The sequence below is a fragment of the Kickxella alabastrina genome (genome assembly GCF_025024165.1).
Source record: "Kickxella alabastrina strain RSA 675 chromosome Unknown BX661scaffold_3, whole genome shotgun sequence".
In the NCBI taxonomy this organism is placed as follows: Eukaryota; Fungi; Kickxellomycota; class Kickxellomycetes; order Kickxellales; family Kickxellaceae; genus Kickxella; species Kickxella alabastrina.
The window spans coordinates 69,982-88,714 of NW_026251474.1; the positions used below are offsets into that span (position 1 = coordinate 69,982).

At 48.7% G+C, this 18,733-nt stretch overlaps 7 protein-coding genes across 7 annotated transcripts; 3 read left to right on the forward strand and 4 right to left on the reverse strand.

Moving 5' to 3' along the window:
- The first annotated feature begins 1,091 nt into the window (after nucleotides 1–1,091).
- Nucleotides 1,092–2,523, forward strand: BX661DRAFT_63454 (uncharacterized protein). The gene has a single exon (XM_051539345.1). The coding sequence runs from the start codon at nucleotides 1,219–1,221 to the stop codon at nucleotides 2,461–2,463; it is 1,245 nt and encodes a 414-aa protein (XP_051394001.1). The 5' UTR covers nucleotides 1,092–1,218; the 3' UTR covers nucleotides 2,464–2,523.
- Nucleotides 2,524–2,825: 302 nt separating this feature from the next.
- Nucleotides 2,826–3,268, forward strand: BX661DRAFT_168762 (uncharacterized protein; the record flags this gene model as incomplete). The annotated part of the gene is made up of 2 exons (XM_051533464.1): nucleotides 2,826–2,927; nucleotides 2,993–3,268. The coding sequence occupies 2 exons, from the start codon at nucleotides 2,826–2,828 to the stop codon at nucleotides 3,266–3,268; spliced, it is 378 nt and encodes a 125-aa protein (XP_051394002.1).
- Nucleotides 3,269–3,330: 62 nt separating this feature from the next.
- Nucleotides 3,331–5,019, reverse strand: BX661DRAFT_196141 (pyridoxal phosphate-dependent transferase; the record flags this gene model as incomplete). Its single annotated transcript, XM_051538024.1, has 6 exons — nucleotides 3,331–3,816; nucleotides 3,840–3,987; nucleotides 4,032–4,168; nucleotides 4,216–4,269; nucleotides 4,313–4,932; nucleotides 4,965–5,019. 6 exons carry the CDS (start codon nucleotides 5,017–5,019, stop codon nucleotides 3,331–3,333), a joined length of 1,500 nt encoding a protein of 499 aa, XP_051394003.1.
- Nucleotides 5,020–6,213: 1,194 nt separating this feature from the next.
- Nucleotides 6,214–7,508, forward strand: BX661DRAFT_63465 (uncharacterized protein). Its single transcript, XM_051539346.1, has one exon. It carries the CDS (start codon nucleotides 6,470–6,472, stop codon nucleotides 7,397–7,399), a length of 930 nt encoding a protein of 309 aa, XP_051394004.1. The 5' UTR covers nucleotides 6,214–6,469; the 3' UTR covers nucleotides 7,400–7,508.
- Nucleotides 7,509–12,281: 4,773 nt separating this feature from the next.
- BX661DRAFT_177238 (uncharacterized protein) lies at nucleotides 12,282–13,823 on the reverse strand (the record flags this gene model as incomplete). Its single annotated transcript, XM_051534577.1, is given in 3 exon segments — nucleotides 12,282–12,349; nucleotides 12,375–12,398; nucleotides 12,409–13,823. Coding segments are annotated over 3 exon segments (1,465 nt in total), but the record flags the coding sequence as incomplete, so codon positions are not given.
- A 451-nt stretch (nucleotides 13,824–14,274) lies between these two features.
- BX661DRAFT_209197 (OAS-TL 2) lies at nucleotides 14,275–15,852 on the reverse strand (the record flags this gene model as incomplete). The annotated part of the gene is made up of 3 exons (XM_051538690.1): nucleotides 14,275–14,839; nucleotides 14,930–15,693; nucleotides 15,778–15,852. The coding sequence occupies 3 exons, from the start codon at nucleotides 15,850–15,852 to the stop codon at nucleotides 14,584–14,586; spliced, it is 1,095 nt and encodes a 364-aa protein (XP_051394006.1). The 3' UTR covers nucleotides 14,275–14,583.
- Nucleotides 15,853–16,052: 200 nt separating this feature from the next.
- BX661DRAFT_196146 (proteasome complex subunit Rpn13 ubiquitin receptor-domain-containing protein) lies at nucleotides 16,053–17,186 on the reverse strand (the record flags this gene model as incomplete). The annotated part of the gene is made up of 1 exon (XM_051538025.1): nucleotides 16,053–17,186. One exon carries the CDS (start codon nucleotides 17,184–17,186, stop codon nucleotides 16,053–16,055), a length of 1,134 nt encoding a protein of 377 aa, XP_051394007.1.
- Nucleotides 17,187–18,733: the final 1,547 nt, after the last annotated feature.

Below are 18,733 nucleotides of genomic sequence, written 5' to 3' on the forward strand. Positions count from 1 at the left end.
TGGTTTTGGTATTAAAAAGGCAAGGTCAAATACATTATAATACATGTGTATATGTATACAAGCTATACCGAGTACGTTCAATGCAATTTTTAATTTGATAATTCTGCTTAGAATCGGTCCAATATTTGATAAAAATGGGAGTTTTCCTTTTCCTTTTCCTTTTCAATAGATTTTGCTATGACGCATTTAATCGGTCACTGGCAAAAGGGTCACGCCACAGGCGCAGGTCGATATTCTAATGTGTGTTCAAACAAGGATTGCCATGCGAGGAAAGAAGAGACGTATTTTTTACAAAGGGTTTATTCAACTGCTTTCTACAAGTTGATTGTCAATTGTTATATTCTTTGATTCCAATACCAATGCCTCATTGGTCAGTTGACTAAAATTCGATTAACATTACGCATCGGACTTTCTGCCAGAGGCAAATATTGTGTTTTAGATTCCTATTATAATGATTTCTCGAGTCTTGTGTTTTCGGTACAGAAACTACACTTCTCTCTTTTTGCTACTCAACTCACCCAAGCCGCGCACCTTTACAGGAAAAACATAAAACAACTTTCCAGCTCTTAGCTGCTTCTCTTTTTCTTTTTCTTCTCTCATTTACTCCCTCAAAACCCCTTTCTACTTGTTGTGGACTATCATTTACAACTGTTTTAATAAAGGACAATATCGAATGCAAAATGATTATAATAACAACATTTTTGGAATGTAAATCATCTTTTAAAAACCCTTTCAGCGGGTAATTACTGCCTTCTTTGTATGACTTACGCATCAGGTTGATCGGGCGCGATGGCAACATATTCTTTAGTGCTTGTGCTACGCTGTTTTCCTTCTGCATTGAGCTTTGTGTTAAGCCTCAAAACCCGCTCCTTTGTCGCCTGATTAACATTTGTTTTTTGTTTTATATTTATAAATGTGGTATTGGTAGATACTGTAACTACATCCTTTTTTATTGGTTTGTTAAAATATTATTTCACCCGGGTCTCTTTTGTGGTCAAAAGGCATTTGGCCTGCTTGAACTGCTACTATAAAATGTCCAACAAGACGCTTTTCTCTTAGCACATTTTAAAATATTAAACTCGTAATTAATACTGCACACACAGCAACCTCATCTTTTATACTAATTTATTTATTTCTACACCTATCAAATTAATTATTCGTTTCTACATTTATTATTTATTATAACGAACATTAAACTACACACACCAAATACAGAGGATGGGCAACCAGGTATCGTTCACGGTTGTGGAGAGCGAGCTGCAGCGCCAAAAAACTGGCGAGATGTTAGAATTAACGGTGGATCCACGAGGCAAATCAGATGCAATTCTGGTGGTCATTTTTGGATTTGTCTACTTGATAAACTTAATAGTCATTGGGCTTTTACTGTGGAACAGGAACTACCCACCGCTCAAATCCAAAGGCCCGGTCCTCATGACTCTGATGATGCTAATATCTATTATTTGGTTTATTGGCGATCTCCAGGGCAACGGGCACCTACGTATAGCGGGTACGGTTATGACCAACTGCAAGGCTTTTGGATTGTGGATGCGGCTTTTGCTAGGTGCGTGCACGATGTGTGTACTGACAGCATTAAGGGCGTATGGACTGTACCGCGTGTTTTTTTTGAACCTGCCATACTACACCATTGGACTCTACCTTCCTTTTTTACTCTACTATGTGCTTTTACTTATTTTTGGAATTGTTGCTCAGGTGCTGAATCCCACCCAGACAATCCAGTACTTTGCGCCCCTTGATATCTGCGAGTATAACGAGGCTTTCAAGACATCGCTGTTTGTGTTCCTGTGGCTGACATGGTCCGTCATGGTGGGTGTTCTTTGGAAGATCCGCAACATCAGGAGTTCATTTAACGAGGGCCGCGAAATGCTGGTGTCGTGCATAATCATTCTAATTATTCTTTTGTGCGCAACGACCATGAACTACATGCGCCCGCTGTATCCATTGAGCTTGTCTCTTCGTGTGGTGACGACCGTGTTGAATCACTGTGCGACCAATGCGCTCTGGTGGATTATTATGATGGTGCCCATGTACAATTGCATTTTCAACCGGCAGCAGTATCTCAGCCGGTGGATTCAGAAGCTGCGCGAAGATGGCCTGCAGAATGAGTACGATATCGATTCAAATGTGGGCAATGAATTCAGTCAACCTTTTTTAACCTCGTACACTATGCGCAACGCTATGCCACACACAAACACAACTGGGAAAAGGGACAGCAGAGGATTCTTTGTGATGCAGGATAGCGTTTTCAAGAGCAAGGAGGCCGATTATAGATTGGGTGCAAGCCGCTCTTTTTCACAGTCATCTGAGCGCCCATTGTATTCAAATAGCAACACGGCATATGAGCAGGCCAGCCGACCGCTGGCTGCAATGGGCCATCGTGAAGAAAACCATTCGATGGAAGCAAGATCAGACTCGCCTATGTTCAACAGTTCAAATAAGGGTTAGCCAAAATGAAAGCCAAATTTTTTATAATGGTATAGCTTTTGTTCCGGTCAATTTACAATAGTAAAATATAATAATTTACACACAACTGCGATTGCAACTTGCGTCTCTCAGTCAGTCGGCTTATCTATTTCAATTAAACCCAAGCACAGGTGTATAAAAGCACATAACATTTCACGTGAGATCAACCCACACGTAGTTAAGTTGTTAATAACCTTTAACCGTTTGATTGAATATTTTTGGAGCATTTGTATAATCATTATTTTCAATTGCAATAGCACAACCATTCTCACTTTATTTTATTGTATACTTTAACCATCCACCGCAGCCATCTTCACCACACATACATTTAGACAACACGTACGATGGGTAAGAGAAAGTCGTCGCGCAAAGTAGTTAAAAAGGAGAGACCCAAGCTGGACACGACATTCGACTGCCTGTTCTGCAACCACGAAAAGTCTATCCACGTAACAATGGACAAGGAGCACAAGGTGGCAACCTGAGGTGCAAGATATGCGCAGCTTCTTACCAGGCGGCGATCAACCATTTGAGTGCTGCGATTGACGTGTACAGCGAGTGGATCGATGCGTGCGAGGAGGCTAAGCTGAGAGAGCTTGGCGAGACTGCGGATGGCGAGTATCGGGATGAGCAGCCGCGTCAACAAGTGAATAGACAGCAACAGTCTGGGTATGCCGATGACGATGATGCTGAAGACTATTACGGACGCAGCGGGGCTGGTGTGTACGAGCGGGACGAGCACGGTGTTCCAGGCCAGCTGAGCGACGAGTCCGACTTGGAGGACTTTTAGAGTATAGCAAGTGCATTTAATGGAAGAATCGTTTATATTTACTTTTATGGAAACATGCTGCTCTAATTGCTGTAGAGATGGCGCGCAGCCAGTTCAATAGAGTTCAGAATGGCTTCTAGCGTGTCCACAGTCACGCCAGGGCTGTTAAAAGGGATGCGGAAGAAGAACGGCACCGTGTTTTTATTGTATTCACTCGGAACACTGGTGGGCGCGAATCTGTCGACGCACGCGTAGTCGAGGAGCAGTTTGCCTGTGGCGTTGACTCGGTTGCACAGCGCCTTGGTCACGTCGCCCCACCAGCACTGAGGGTTAGTGCTGCCATTGTTGTTTTTCCTACCTCCATGCCTATCAGCCTCAGAGTGTGGGATGAACCAAAAGCACACGCAGATGCTCTGCGGCCTGACAAACAGCTTCCAATTTCCTGGCTCACTGGTACACGTAGTGTTTCTCGAAGTAATCATATCGGCAAATTCGACAGCCAGCTGTCGAGCGCGGCCGACGCGGTCGCTAAAGTACTTGGTGCCGTAGTAGCGCCACGATATCCATATCTTGATAGCGTCTGGGCGGCGACCACATCCCATCGTGGCGTCGCCAAAGTCCCAGCTCCCGCCAAGTTCTGCTTCTGCTGGTGAAGGCCAAAGCCATCGGCACTTTCGTCATCCTCCGGCGCCGAGTGGAACAAATAGCTGGCGTTCAGCCCTAGCGTCTCTCGCATAACACTAAGACCATCACGCATGAGCAGGAACGAGCACTGCAAGGGCACACCAGCAGCTTGTGCGGGTTGATTGTGAGCGAGTTGATTCGGCCAGCGGGAATCGGGTATTCGAATACGCTGGGGTCGGCGAACAGCGCCAGAGGACTGCCCCACGACCCATCGACGTGCAGCCAGATACCCAGCTCCTCGCAGACATCAGCATCTCAGCCAGCGGATCAAATGCGCCCAGCACCGTGGTCCCTGCGGTCGCGTTGACAAAAAACGGCGTGCCCCCAGCAGCAATTCCCTATAAGCCAGTTCCCGCAATGCCACAGGATTCATGCAGCCACAATCATCTGTGGGCACACAGATAACATTGTCGAGTCCGATACCCGCAGCAATTGCGACTTTTCTATGGAGTAGTGCGCATGGGCGCTGGTAAATATCACGGGCCGCACGTCGGCCTTGGCCAAAGCGACAATGCCACCGTGCTTGAGCTCGGGGAATCTCTGGTTGCGTGCGACCATCAAAGCGTGCATGTTCGAGTATGAGCCGCCGGGAAAGGTCAGTCCGGCGGCGGTTTTTGTAGAAAAGTTGGCCATTTCCGCGAGCTTTGTGCCTACCGCTGCCTCCAGCACTGCGCCGGCGGGTGATGACTGGAATACGTGTGCGTTGTTATTGAGCAGCGCCATGAGAGTTTCGCTGACCACCCCGATGGGTGTTGGCGCTGCGTAGAGTTTGTAAAGGAACCGGTCGCTCCAGGTGTTCGTGGCAGTGATGCAGACATTGCGAATATCTTTCCAGATACCGGGGTGACCGGTCCCGGAGTCTGGGAATGTCAGGTCAAGTTGGGAGGCTATGTCCGAGGGCGTTGCCGCTGTGACGATTGTCGCATGCGGATGGAGTGAATCGCGGGCATATTCTGAAAACACTTTTGCTGCTTCACTCAGCAGCAGGTGGAGCTCGTCGGCTTCTGGACCGTTACTGGTGTGTTACAGTTACTGCTGCCAGTGCTGCTACTGTTATCGGTAGGAGACCGTGTTGGCGGCGAGTCCATGAGCAAAAAGGTGGATATAGTGTGATAAACGAATAACTGTATAAGATAGTAATCCAAAGATAAAGATGACTGCAGATATTTTTGTTTCCGCGTTGGCAGTACGCCAAATATCGAAATCGATATAGGAATCGAGAATCGAAATCGAGTATTTTCTCGGTGGATCTCCCAATCATGTGAAATGAAAATCAGGTCCTCGATTAAATGAAATCAATCAATCAATCGGGTGGCCGATAAGTCAAGATTCTCTATTGGTTAAAAAACATCACCTCACCATATTAATTGCGGAATAAGCGCTCGTTTTCTTCCAAGCCGCCTTCACAGTAATGCGCACGCGCAAAAAATATGAGCTGTGGTCTGCTGTGCTGTGCAGTAAATTTAGCTTGGTATACATTTGTTTTATTGGAGTTCAATAAAATGACATTAACACTTTTCCAAAATAAACAAGATAAAAACAACTAATCAGCCTAAATTATGTTTTTTATAGTAGAAACATGGATAAAACCAAAACCAAAAGTCAATGTTTACGTTTTTTATTTTGCGAACAATCAAAAATGAGCAATTCGGATTATACTAGTGCTCGAATAACATGCAGATAATTAGGCGCTAAAGAAAAAAGAAAAGCGGGAGAGAGAGAAATAGAACATGTGGCGTTGGAATAACAACACAATGGCTATTGTGGCGAATTGGAAATTAGATCTTTCTTTTTTCACCACACATAAACCAGTTGATTCATACATACCACAAACTAAAAAATATTTGATAAAGATTATTTAATAAGCAGATTAGCTGTAAACAAATTCTAATTGTACTGCTTCGTGCTTTTTATTACTAGTTTGTATACGGTCTCCGATAAAATCAAAAAAGAAGCAGTAATATGAAAAAATATTTTTACATCATTTCGGAAATGTAAACAGTAGATAACTGTTGATTGTATTCCATTTACGAGTAACAAAATATTTATTTTTTGATTATTTTTTGTTTCCCTTCACAGTGTCCGTAAAAGGAAGAAAGTACATTGTAGAGCAAAATAAAAGTTTCAATAATGACCACCACGGGTTTTTTTGATTCTACTTAGTTTGAAAAGAGGAAAATAAAAAACGTATATTAAGAGGCTTGGGAGGATAAGAGAACAATTCACGTTTCCCTTTTTGTTTTTAAAATACATATTGTACCGAGATAAAAACTTATTTTTGTTGTTTTCTAGTTAGTAGTTAGTTAGTTAGTTAGTTTTTTGTTTTTAGAGGAAGGTGAAGGTTTATATTCAAGACTATATCCATTTTTTTCCTTGGCCACCACTTTTTTATTCTGTTTTATCTTCCATCTTTGCGGTATAATTTTTTTAAAAAAAAACTCGTTTCCGTTTCATATTAGTCATATTTTCAAATTAATTTTTTTTACATATTTTCTATTTATATTTAAACTCGTTATTTTTTCTTAATTTTAAACCAAGATGGCTTTCTCATTTACAGATGATGAGAAAAAGCGTATTCACATAGCAAAACTTGCCGGCATAACGCTAGATCCCATCGGGTACGCCGACCTAGCAACAATAGTGATTCTCAGCGTCGTCTACTTTCTAAATCTTATCTCTGTAATATTTCTTCTCTACAACCGCAGCTACGCGCCGCTGAAATCCAAATACCCAATAATGATGAGCTGTTGCACCCTCGGGATGTTTATTTGGTTCCTTGGCGACCTCGTGCTAAAATCACACGTCCACGTGCAAGGCCTTCTATCAAATTGCATGATATTCCTCGTCTGGATGCGCGTCCTCTGCGGAAACTTCATGGTTTCGGCCTTGATCTCCGTGCGCAGCTACGCGCTCTTCTGCGTGTTCCGGAAAAACCGCGCGTACAAGGGCAAGTACGTTTGGTTTTCAGGTGGTCTTGTCGGTGTGGTCGGGCTGATCTTTCTACTGATTACTTACGTAATGCCTGAGGATAACACCGTGCATTACATTGAGGCCATACAGATGTGCAATATGAGCTTTACCTACCGGGCAATTGTCCAGGGGCTTTTGTGGGCGACGTGGACGGTGAATGCGGTTATTAATTACCGCCTGCGCAATATCACCAGTTCCTTCAACGAGAGTCGCGAAATGGGCGTTGCCTGCATCAGTGTCTTTATCCTGCTGGGCTTTAACACAATCATTCTTTACGCCTACCCGCTGTATCCTACCAGAACCATTCTCCGGGTGTCCGAGACTCTGCTGAGCCATTTTATTGCCAACTTTCTCTGGTGGTTTATTATGTTCCGCGGCATCTACAACTGCGCAACCCGGAGATCCGCCTACCTTGTTGAGTGGAAGGAAAAGTTGGTGAGCGACGGGCTCCAGAAACATACCAAATTTCGCGCACAGATCCGTTTGCCGGAACCATGATGAGCATTGGAAGCCAAATAAAGGGCGGTGGCGGCCAGGGCGGCAATAGCAATGGCGTAGGAGGCCAGATGGGGAGGATGCACCCGCATGATACAAGAATGTCGTTTTCCAGGGGAAGCTCCAGCAGGGCATATCAGCAGCAGGTGGATACTGCGTGCGATGGGATGAGGTTTCTGGGGCGTGGTATAATGGACATCGGTACGGTGCTGGGAGCATTATGAGCAGTGAGGGGAGGGTGGACGAGGACGATAATTCAAACATTATGTTGTTTTCGCCGCAGAGAGTGAACACCGTTAATAGGATGGAGAATATTAGTTCCGCAACGACAATACATGATGGCAGCTATGTTGGGCAGGAGCAGGCAATGGTGCCGGTGAGATTCAATAACTTGCCAGTTAGTTTTGTGCCAAAGTCGCCAGTTTTGTAAAACTTTTTAAATTATCAAATAAAATACAATAATAAATTTGATTTTGTTGGAATATAGGAACGTTCTATGAACGTGTAGATAAACTATAATGACATAAAATATATTTAATAAATAGGTGCTATGCACTGTGAAAGGTAAAGAGTAGAAAACACATTGCTTTGGTCACTGTGTGACTTATTGTTTGTGTTGCTAAACAACCAAGACTGGTTAATCAGTTGATCGCCATCAACCAATAGATTTTAACAGTTTAGTTATTTTAATCTGGAAGAAAGAGTCAAGTAAATTAATGAGTGAGTGAGTGAATGAGTAAGGGGGTGGCTGGCAAGTGTATGGTAAGCTCACATTGCCATTCATAAAAATAATATTATATTTAAAATGCAAAATATTAAAGTCAGTGATGAACCAAAACATGATTACATAACTAAATTATGCACAATGTCGCTTTGCAAATAATATAATTTTTTATACAAAATTATATAAATATATAGTAATAATAATAATATTTGGGAGAAAAAGCCTTTTAGAGGGGGAAGAGGGGATAATTGTTTGTGCATTTGAGTTACTGCTAATCCTTGTTTGAAAACAAAAAAACATTTGTGTTGAACGCCTTACATTCCAATAATGTATGGATAATGATAAAAAGAACAATTAAGGGAATGTGGTGGTAATGAAAGCGGTGGATATAGATGAGGAGGTGGAGTTTTGCTGTATATGTAGGTTGAATAATGCAAGTTTATGTGCAAGGGAAGGGAGGGGAAGGAAAGGAGGGGGGAAAGAAGGAAGAAAAAACATGCATACTTTTATATTTAAAAAATGTTTTATATAAAGTGTTACGCAAGGGACGCCTAAAAAGAATCCACACATAATATTTTTTCATTTTCCCATTTTTCTATTATTACGCACATTTAATATTTTAATAACCATGTCATTTGCATTTACAGAGCAGGAAAGACTTCGTGTTTTTCTTGCCCAATTCATGGGCATAACACTCGACCCGATCAGCAAAAAGACCTCACAGCAATAATAACCTGGTCCAGTATTTACTTTATCCAACTTTTCCCCATACTTTACACCCTATGGCACCGGCGAAACCAGATATCCAACAACGCAACGCACCTTTAATGTTTCTAATCTATCTCTGCAGTATAATATACTTTTTCAGCGACTTTGTCACCCAAGAGATGCTCCACCCAACAACACAATATTGCGTAACTGTATTTTTATCATTGTCTGGCTGCGCTCCATCTGCGGCCACAATCTGATAATCAACGTATTGACAATACATGCGTGTAGAGTGTATTGTAAATACAGGCTGAGAAAGAAACTCCGCGGCGGCATGTTGTGGTTAGTAGTAGGAAAAATAGTTGTAGTGGGTTAGTCTCAGGAATCACAGTGTCATTATTACCAACCCACCGTACAATTATATTTGTGGATACCGTGGATATATGTCAGTTCAACGAAATATTCAAGACTTTTGTTTCGGCAATGAACTTGATGATTCTCGGCGTACTGCTGGCAGTATGCCTGGTGCTTCACTTGTTTGTTGCCAAGGAGTGTAAGGATAAAGAGCATGTGGAAGTTACGTGGGCGGCTTTGGGGTTACTTGTGGCGCTGTTGTTTCAGACTATTTTGTTTATTCGGAAACCCATGTATCCTGCTGGTTTCATTGGAGAGTGGCGGTTTTGAGTTTGGACCAGGCGGCGGCGCTGGGCGCTTGGTGGGCGATCATGGGAAGAGTTACTTGGAGATGCCTGTTGAACAAGCATAAGTATTGAATATAATATAATGTAATGTAAAACCAAGGAAAATTTTGGATTGATTGATTTTTGAATTGTAAGTTTGATTTACGCCACCTGTTTGCAAATACTGGATTGATTCACAAACACACATGTATGTATGGATGTATGGATGTATGGATGTATGGATGTATGGATGTATGATGTATGATGTATGGATATATGTATCTATGTATCTATGTATCTATGTATCTATATATCTATGTATCTATGTATCTTGAAATGGTCAGGGACATTGATTAATGGCGGGGCAATACACAGAAAACGCAAATTTATAGAACAAAAATTAGAACAACATATTATCTATTACAGCAGCAGCTTGGACGCCAGCTGTGCAAGGCGGCCGCACTCAGGCTGCTCCCTGCCGAGATCCGCGGCCTTCACCAGCCGGCCCAGCGCATCCGCCAGCATCTGCACAACCCGCTCCCCAGCAAAGCCATGCTCTATAAACACCTCCCTCCACTGCTGATACGCACACCCAAGCAGTGCCCTGGCGTCCGACGCCTCCGAAACCAGCCTTAAAACCACGTGATTCGCCAAATCTACAGAACCAAAACACCGCAGCCGGCCACCTTCCATCTCTGCAATAACAGCGGCAGTGTCCATAAACAGCAGCGGGCGCAGCATCCTCAAGGCCGCATACGCGTCACCACCGGAAGCATCGGAGAGCCCGAGGCGACCAGTTGGCTGCACGCAAATTCAAACTGCGTCGCGTCCGCGGCAATCCTCAGCTTCGTGTCCTCGGTCAGCGGGTAGGCGAGACAGGTGGTGTGCGTGTAGAGCAAAAGCATGCGGTGCACTAGCAAGGGGAGCTGGTCCGCGAGAAGCCCCGTGAGCTGGTGCTGTGCAGCCACTGCGCAGACGAGAGAACTCGGGCGGTGTCGTTGGCAACAATTGCCTGCGCAACCGTGGATTCCAGCTGGTCCATCAGCGGCTGCGCCAGCCGCGCAATGTCCAAGGGCAAATCCGCCGCGCGGTCGCACTCGGTAATGCCCATGCGCAGCGCCGCCGCGGCTCCAAGCAGTCCGGCTGCAGCAGTGGCGCCGGCGGTGTCCGCTTGCGACGAGGCGCCGCCCGCCTGCGGCACCAGTGCGTCGGGTGGGATCTGCGCCATCCGCGCCTCGGCAGCCGCCATAAACTCAGCAAGCGCCTGGCGCCCGGCGCCAATCACGTCGGTTGCCAGCCGCTCGTCGACCTCAGCGAGCCGAACCTCGGCGACAATGCACCGGCCCAGCGCCGCAACGGCCTTCTTCGCTGGCGGTGTTGATGGCTTCACACACCTGTCAACGCTCGTCCGCATCCTGGCGCGCACCCCGTCCATGTACTCCCTGGCCAGCGGCGTCAGCAGGGCGTCCCACAAGATATGCACAGCGGCATTTTCATCGGTGGCAATGCCACTGTTCACGGCCTTGACTGTGGCGACGCCGCCCAGGCGCTCCAGCGTCGGGCATACGGCGCCGAGAAGCCGGGGGAGGCTCAGCACCAGCTGCGGGCGCACCGCCGGGGCGAGCAGCCGCGCACCCAGCGCGGACACCGCAGCGCGCCACCAGAATGCCAGCACGCGGTCGCCGAGCTCCACAACCACTGCGTCCACAGCATCCAGGCCAGTGCTGCTGTGCTCGCAGTGCTCGCAGCGCCCGTGCCGAAGCGGCCCACAGCGTCGTGCCGCCGCCGGGCCAGGGCCCGCTCGAGGCCGCGCACACGCATGGCGCGCGCCAGCAGCTCGTCGGCCAGCTGGCCGACGCCCAGCCACAGGCCATTGCTGGGCAGCGGGACCGCCGCCGCATACGCAGCCCAGTCAGCGGCATCGCGGCGCACCAGCGTCGCCACCTTAGCCGGCAGAACCCCGAGATTAGCCCAGATCAGCAGCCCAGCGCCCAGGTCGCTTGAAGAGGCGGCGGCCAGGGCTTCTCGCTGCTGCCCCTGCATCCCGCTGTCCACCAGCGCCGCCGCAGCCTCCAGCGCCTGTGCTCGCCGGGGCCGCACCTCTGCGTCCAGCGCCTGCTGCACAACCACAATACCATTTAACCCATCGGGATCATCGGATCCACGCGAGGCAGCAATAACGCGGTCGATCTCGGCCAAAGTCAACGCACACGCCGGCCAATCCACCGCCACCCCGTTTTCATCCTGCGCACGCAGTCTTCTGACCAGCATCAGCACGCGCCCAACACTCGCAACCATCTTCTGCGCCGTACAAGCGCCACACTCTGTCTGGCAAACTCCTGGGCCTGTACAAAGGGCACTCGGATACGTGTGCGCAGTGTGTGCATGTAATGCTTCATTTCGCGCACTTGATCCTCGGCCTGCTGTAGGCTGGCGTCTAGCTGCCGCACGCTGAGTAGCTGAGAGAGCAAGTGGGGCTGGAGGCCAGATATCAATGTGTGTGCATGGCGTGAGGTTTGCCGTTGTTGAGATTGGAGGGTTTCTTGGGCGGATATGAGGCTGCTGCCGGGTGCGGTGGCGAGGCTTTGTGCGTGGGCGAGCGGAGAGAAGTTGTCGCTAAGGAAAGGCGCGTACTCTGGCGAAGCCGAGAGAAGGTCCATCTTGGATTGGATTGGGCCGGATTGGATTGGATTGGATTGAAAAAAGAGGGAATAAAAAGTACAAAATAACAAAAAATAGCGGGTCGATGAAGAGAAGAGAAGAAAAGAAAAGAAAAGAAAACTGGATTCTTTTCAGCAAAAAAAACCCTCATCCATCCGCCTGGTGCTGGTGCTGATGCTGGTGCGCTGGTGCTGATAGTTTGCTGGTGCTGATAGTTTTGCTGCTGCTGATGGCTGCTGCTGGATGGCTTTGCTGCTGTCCGATGCTAGCCAGCGCCAGCGCAAACCACACAGCAAAGTCCTCATTGGGATGCACGTGCTCCCACAATGCACGGAAGCTCCACGGGTTACCATAAGCGACGCTCTCGCACACCTCGACATGGAACTTGTACGGCCAGTAGCCCAGATCAACCCATTCAGCCAGCATCCGCACTCTCTCGTGCCCAAGCATCCGCGCCCCAGCATGTCTGCGCAGCGCCTTCAAAAACCACCTCCGCTGCCTGACCAAATTCCTGCGATGCCTCAGCCTTGGCTCAAGCAGCGGCGGCTCCCACCTCGGCGTGTCGTCAAAGGCAAAGGCCGGCGGCTGCACCACAAGCGACACTGGGCGACTACCGGCAAAAGTCCAGTCGACAATACCGGTGATCCGCAGGGAGCGTGGGTCGACGCGGAAGTGGCCGAGGTCCAGCGCGCGCGGCATCAGTGCAAACTCGTTGACTGTGGAGAATGCCGGTGCCATATGCAGGTACGCTTCGAGCTCGACGCGGTCCTGGCGGCAATTCTGGCTGCGCCCCAAGGACGCATATACCATTGCGCGGTGGAACTCCAGTGCGCTGGCAAACGGGCCCATATCGGGCCCAGGGCCCGCGTACCCGGGCTCGCCCATGCGGCGGTCCAGCACCGGGCCGACCACCACGCCGCCGCCGTTGCTGTCGGCCACCAGGGCGCCGATCATCGGCAGCTGAAGCTCGCTTAATCCGACAGCCAGAAGGGCAATCTGATCCAGCACCTGCCTGCGCTCCTTGCCGCCCCACCTGTGCCAGTGCGGCGCCAGGCCCTCGCCCTCGACCACCGTCACCACCGCATACGCCGCGCCCACCCTGCCGCAGCTGGTTCCGGAAAGCTCCGCGTGCAGCACGCGCGGCACCGGCAAAGCGCTTTTCTCGCCGATATACGCCAGCGTAAGGATCTCGCTTCCAAACGCCTCTGCGGAGACGCCCGGCTTGGCCATCTGCACGGCCATGCGCTCCTCCTCTCCGGCTGTGCCGGTGTCGATGTCGTAGAATAGCATGTACTCGGTCTCCCACCGCCCCTGGGGCCCGTGCCCGATGCGGCAGCCGCCGGTGAGCTGAAGTGCCGCGCATACTGCCAGGCGCAGCTCGTCGAAATCCACCCAGCCCTCGAGCGCTGCCACTGCAGCGTCAGCGTCTGCGGCTGCGGCTGCGGCTGCCGCCACTGGCTCCGGCTCCGGCTCCGGCTCCGGCTCCCGCCCGCGTTCCCACTCGCCCACCTCCTCCTCGTCTTCGTCCTTGCTTCCATTGTCGCTGTCGCTGCTATTGCCCCTGTTGCCGTGGCCCTCCAGCGAGTCATAGTTGACCGGCCGCGTGCCCTCATAGTGCGGCAGCCCGCTGCACAGAAACGCCACCATGGCCTCCTCCTCCTCCTCAGCCCCAGCCCGGCCCCAGCAGCTATTTCATTGGCGACCGTAAGCGTAGGAGTGGGCGTCGGCGGCGGTAGTGGGAATGGCGGCAGCTGGAATGCTGTCGACCGCTTGTGTGGCTGCACCTTCTGTGTGGCAATGAGGTCGCGGATATTGCGGTCGACGCTGCTTAAGGCTTCAAAATAGTCTGCTGTGCAAAAATCTTGGCTGCCGCGGCCTGCCATTTGTTTTGATGTGAATGAAAGTTGAATATTATTTTGGAACGAATTAAATGAAAAATTGATTCATTCATTCATTCATTAATTAGAAAACACCGAGCGCGTACCAAACAACACTTCTTGTGGGGTCCAGTTATGGAACCATCGACCCTATGAGCCTGGGCGGGTTGCCATTTATTTTGATGTGTTTTGTGTGAGGGATTTTTAGACCTTAAGGGTTGAAGAAGTGGGAATGAATAGGCGAATAGATGATTAGATGATTAAGACCCGTTGAATGTGCTCTTCCTCCTTCCTCATTTCGATTTTCCTTTTGGGAGGGAGGAAAGCAATGGGGAAAAAGCCACTTTGGCTTCCTTTTTGCGAGGAAAGCAATGGAAAACCCCTTTTTGCTCGTCGATCGTTCCGCTCGGCTTTGCTTCCACAACCCAGCCCAACCCGGCTAATTCCCTCTGCAGCAGCCGATCCAACCCGGCCCCAATCCAAGCCAACCCGGCCCCAATCCAAGCCAACCCAAGCCAACCCAAGCCAACCCAGCTCTCACCCCAGAAACTCGTCCAGCGACGCCGGCGCCTGCACATCATGGCCCAAGCCGGTCATCGCCTCATCGCTCCAAAACTTTGTCAAATGGCGCTGGCCGCCGTCCGCCAGCACCGTCACCACCGTGTGCCCGGGCCCAAGCATCTTAGCAACACGCACGGCCGCTACACAATTAATCGCCGCCGAGCTGCCGACAAAAAGCCCATCCTCAGCCACCAGCCACCGCGCCATCCGCACAGCATCCGCGTCCGCCACGCTAATCGCCGCATCCAACAAACAACCAGAAGACCCGGACCCGGACCCGGACCCGGACCCGCCTTTGCTGCGGCGGGTGGTGGTGGAAAACAGCCGCGCAAAGTTCCTCGTCATGCGGTTCAGCCCAACACCCTCCACCAGCGTATCCACCTGCTGGCGCCGCCTCGTTCCCTCCCGCTCAGAGTCTGCAAACATCACCCCGTGGTTCACCTTATTAGCCAGCCCGGACCCCTGCGGATCAGCCAAATAACAGCGCACCCGCGGGTTCTGCTCCTTCAAATACCGCGCCACGCCCGCAATCGTCCCGCCAGTCCCCGACCCATGCACAAAAGCGTCCATCCGTCCCCTAACCTGCGCCCAGATCTCCGGCCCCGTCCACTCGTAATGCGCCTGCGCATTCAACAAATTCTCAAACTGGTCCACAAAATACGCCCCGCCGGCGTGCTCTGCCGCCCGCTGCCTTGCGACATTGACGAAATGCCCCTTATCGACTATTGAGCACGGCGGCACGCGCTCAACTGTGGCGCCGTAGCGTTGCAAAAGCTGCGACTTCTCCACTGCTTGGTCGCTTGGCATCACTATGTGGCAGAGATACCCCTTGGCGCGCGCAACCATTGCCAGAGAAATCCCCGTTGATCCCGACGTGCCCTCGAATATGCAGTTGTTTGCATTTGGGTGCAGTTCGCCCCGGAGCTCCGCTTGCTCGATGAGGTAGAGGGCGATGCGGTCTTTGGAGCTGCCGCCCGGGTTGAGGAACTCGGCTTTGCCCAGGATCTCGCAGCCGGTGTGGTCGGAGAGGCTGTTGATGCGGATCAATGGTGTGTTGCCGATCAGCTCGGTGACACCGTGGCTGATCTGACTGCTGGCTGATTTGTTGCTGGCTGATTTGGACTTGGGTTTGGATTTGGATTTGGATTTGTTAAGAAGGTGCCAGCATACCACCGTGCTTGCGGCTCCGGCCGCCGCTGCTGCAGTGACCAGAGCGTATAGCGTGGTGGTCCGCGAGTCTGCCATTTAGCTTGTTTGTTTCTGAAAAGTAAAGTTGTAAATGTGTACAAAGAAAAAGAAAAAACGATTTCAAGTCAAATATAATATTTTTCCTTGGCTTTGAGGGATAATAAAAAAGAAGTGCTTTTTTATAGCATTTAAAGCATCTGATCACAGAGTTTTATGGGCTAACCAGAAATATTTTTTTGATTTTTTGATTTTTACTTTCACGCGTCCATGTTGGTGTCCCAGTCCGCGTCCTCTCTGTCCTCCTGCTCCTTCCTCTCCTTCTCGACCTGCTTTTCGATTGCCAGCAAAAACGCCTCGACGCTGTTTCCAGCCTCCGGCGCCAGCCCCAGCTGCCCAACCAGCGGCGCCAGCTGCCCCGAGGCCAGCGCCTGGGACAGCCCTGCCAGCGCCTGTTGGAACTGTGGGCTGCGCAAAACCTGCTCTACCGACGCCCGATCCTCAACCATCCCCTCAGGCAGTGTAGGGAACAGCGCCTGCCGCATCTTCTGGTCGCCCAGCACTGTCGCCAGGTTGTCCACTGTCAGAACATCGCCCAGCTGCAACGCGCCCTGCTGCAACCCACGCTGCTGGCCAGCAAAGCCCTCCGAGGGCGGAGGAACGCTGATGCCAGAAAGAAGCTGCCGCAGATTGTTCAGCTCCTCGGCGCCCATGCGCCCGCCACTGCCGGAGGAAAGCCCACCGCTGCCCATCGGCGTGACGTCGTCGCCTGGCTGCTGCTGCGAAACCCGCCGCAGATTGCCGCCGGGCACCCCGCCAACCTGCGCCGACGAAAGCGTGCTCTGCAGTCCAGCTGTCTCACTGGCCAACGCCGATTGCTCGCGGTGGTGGCTCAGTACCTCAGCCTCCCTCGACACACTCCTCGCCAACGCCGCCGGAGTCCTCTCCGCCACCGCCTCCTCTTCCTCGTCACCCTCATCCTCATTATCCTGCATCATATCCTCATCATCCTCTTCCTCTTCAATCCCGATACTCAGCAGATTGTTTGCACTCCTCACCACCTCTTTATCGTCCTCTTCCTTCTCTGCCTGCATCCAGAAAAAGCACCTACGTGACGACGTCCGAAACTTCAACACGTAGACGCGCCCCGCTGACTGCCGAACCTTCTCCAGCGTGACATCTCCTGGAAACACAATAAGTTCCTCTTCAACCACATTGGCTGCCAAGTCTTTCCAACAAAAACGTAAGAGTCCGTCGATGCCCTTTTTGATGTAGCAGAGGCCTTTGCGTGAATCGGGTTTGACCCAGTTGCTTTCGCCGTCGCGGTAGAGTCGACCGGCTTTGAATTCCAGGAGTGACCCAGGGATTAAACTAGTGTTGCCGGGTTTGGACATGGTGGAAGTGCCTGGAGGACGGCGTGATTGCTGCGAGAAAAGGGGGGTTGCCATTTAAAAAAATTAACTGAATTGAATTGAATTGTAAATCTCGGTGTTTATAATAATGGAAAAATAAATTCAATTTATTTATTTAGAAAGGAAAAAGAAAATGTAAAATAGAACGCCTTTTTGTTGTTGTTGTGAGTTGAGTTCGGAGTGGGGGGATAATGGCAAGAGGGGCTGGACCACTCCTTTTTATTGACGGAATTGTTACACACGCATACACGCCATGCACTTTGAGCAGTAATAAAAAAAAGTTCACCGTCATCATCAACACATTCAAAAAATTAACCAAAAATCAAATCAGACATACCCTTTTTTAGCAGCTCTTTCAATTAGTCCAATAAAGAAAAAGCATATGCAAAATCTTTCCGGTTTCTTCTTTATTATGCTAATATGCAGATTTTATAATTTAACAAACGTACAACTTGAGCAACAAGACATGCATATATTGTCCGCATGCACAAATTAAAAATAAAACATGTATAGACAGAGAGTGAGTAATTAAATTAGAGTGAGTAATAGAAAATGAAAATGATAAAAGTTTGGATATCACTATTTAATTTTTTAAATTATTCAATTTTATCCTAATTTTCTTTTGCTGTTTCTATTTCCAAAATGAGAGCCTGTGACCAAAGGTGTTTTGGTCTCCCTCATGAGCTTTCATTGTTTTGTTGCTGTATAAACATGTACGTTATCCAAAAAGTCACGCTTCTCTATTATTCACCTATCTTCTTGCTTCCCAAATCAAAAAATCATATTATGTTGTTAACGTTTGTGTTTTTCGTTGGATCTTGACTCCCGCTTCTTTTTTCCACTGCACTTTCTGCAACCACAACCTGCACATCTGCAACCCAGTATTTTTTTTTCCTTTTTTTATCTTTTCTCACAACCTTTAATTTTTTACTTTTATTTATTCAATTTTTCTCTTTTTACTTACGCTGTCAAACAAATCCAAAAGAAAAAACATCAACACACCCTCCTGTTCATTTTTAGTTTATAGGTATGTGTATTATATGTATTTATATTACCTTGTATTTTTTTCTTTTTGTTTTTACTGTCTTTGTTACCAAGGTACTTTTGCTGAAATCAATATATTGCTTAAAGAAGTAATGAGAAAACAGCAACAGCAGTAACATGTTATTGAAAAGCTCATTTTCTTTATCTTTTTTCGGGAAACCGAGTAGTGGTTACAATAAGTCAAATTGGGGATGGTCATGTGTATTTTTCCAATGTCTCCATTTTTAGTATCTTTAACAATGTAAAAAAAAACTGAACGATATTCGTTTATTCCCTCATTTTAAAAACCCTGTTTGATAAAAAATTATGATTGCTCAGCCGCAAAAAAAATATTCAACAACATTAACGGAAAAAACATTTATTCCAAAAAAAGGGCGTGATGAAATATTGCGTAACCCGCTTGTATTTCTCTCCTCTTTTTTCATTGGAGTTGCGCTCGTTGCTTTTGTTACACTTTATGGTTTTCTTTTGTTTATGTTTAAACC

Excerpts from the sequence above, each read along its gene's own strand:
- BX661DRAFT_63454 (XM_051539345.1), top strand. The coding sequence starts at position 1,219 with ATGGGCAACCAGGTATCGTTCACGGTTGTGGAGAGCGAGCTGCAGCGC.
- BX661DRAFT_63465 (XM_051539346.1), top strand. The coding sequence starts at position 6,470 with ATGGCTTTCTCATTTACAGATGATGAGAAAAAGCGTATTCACATAGCA.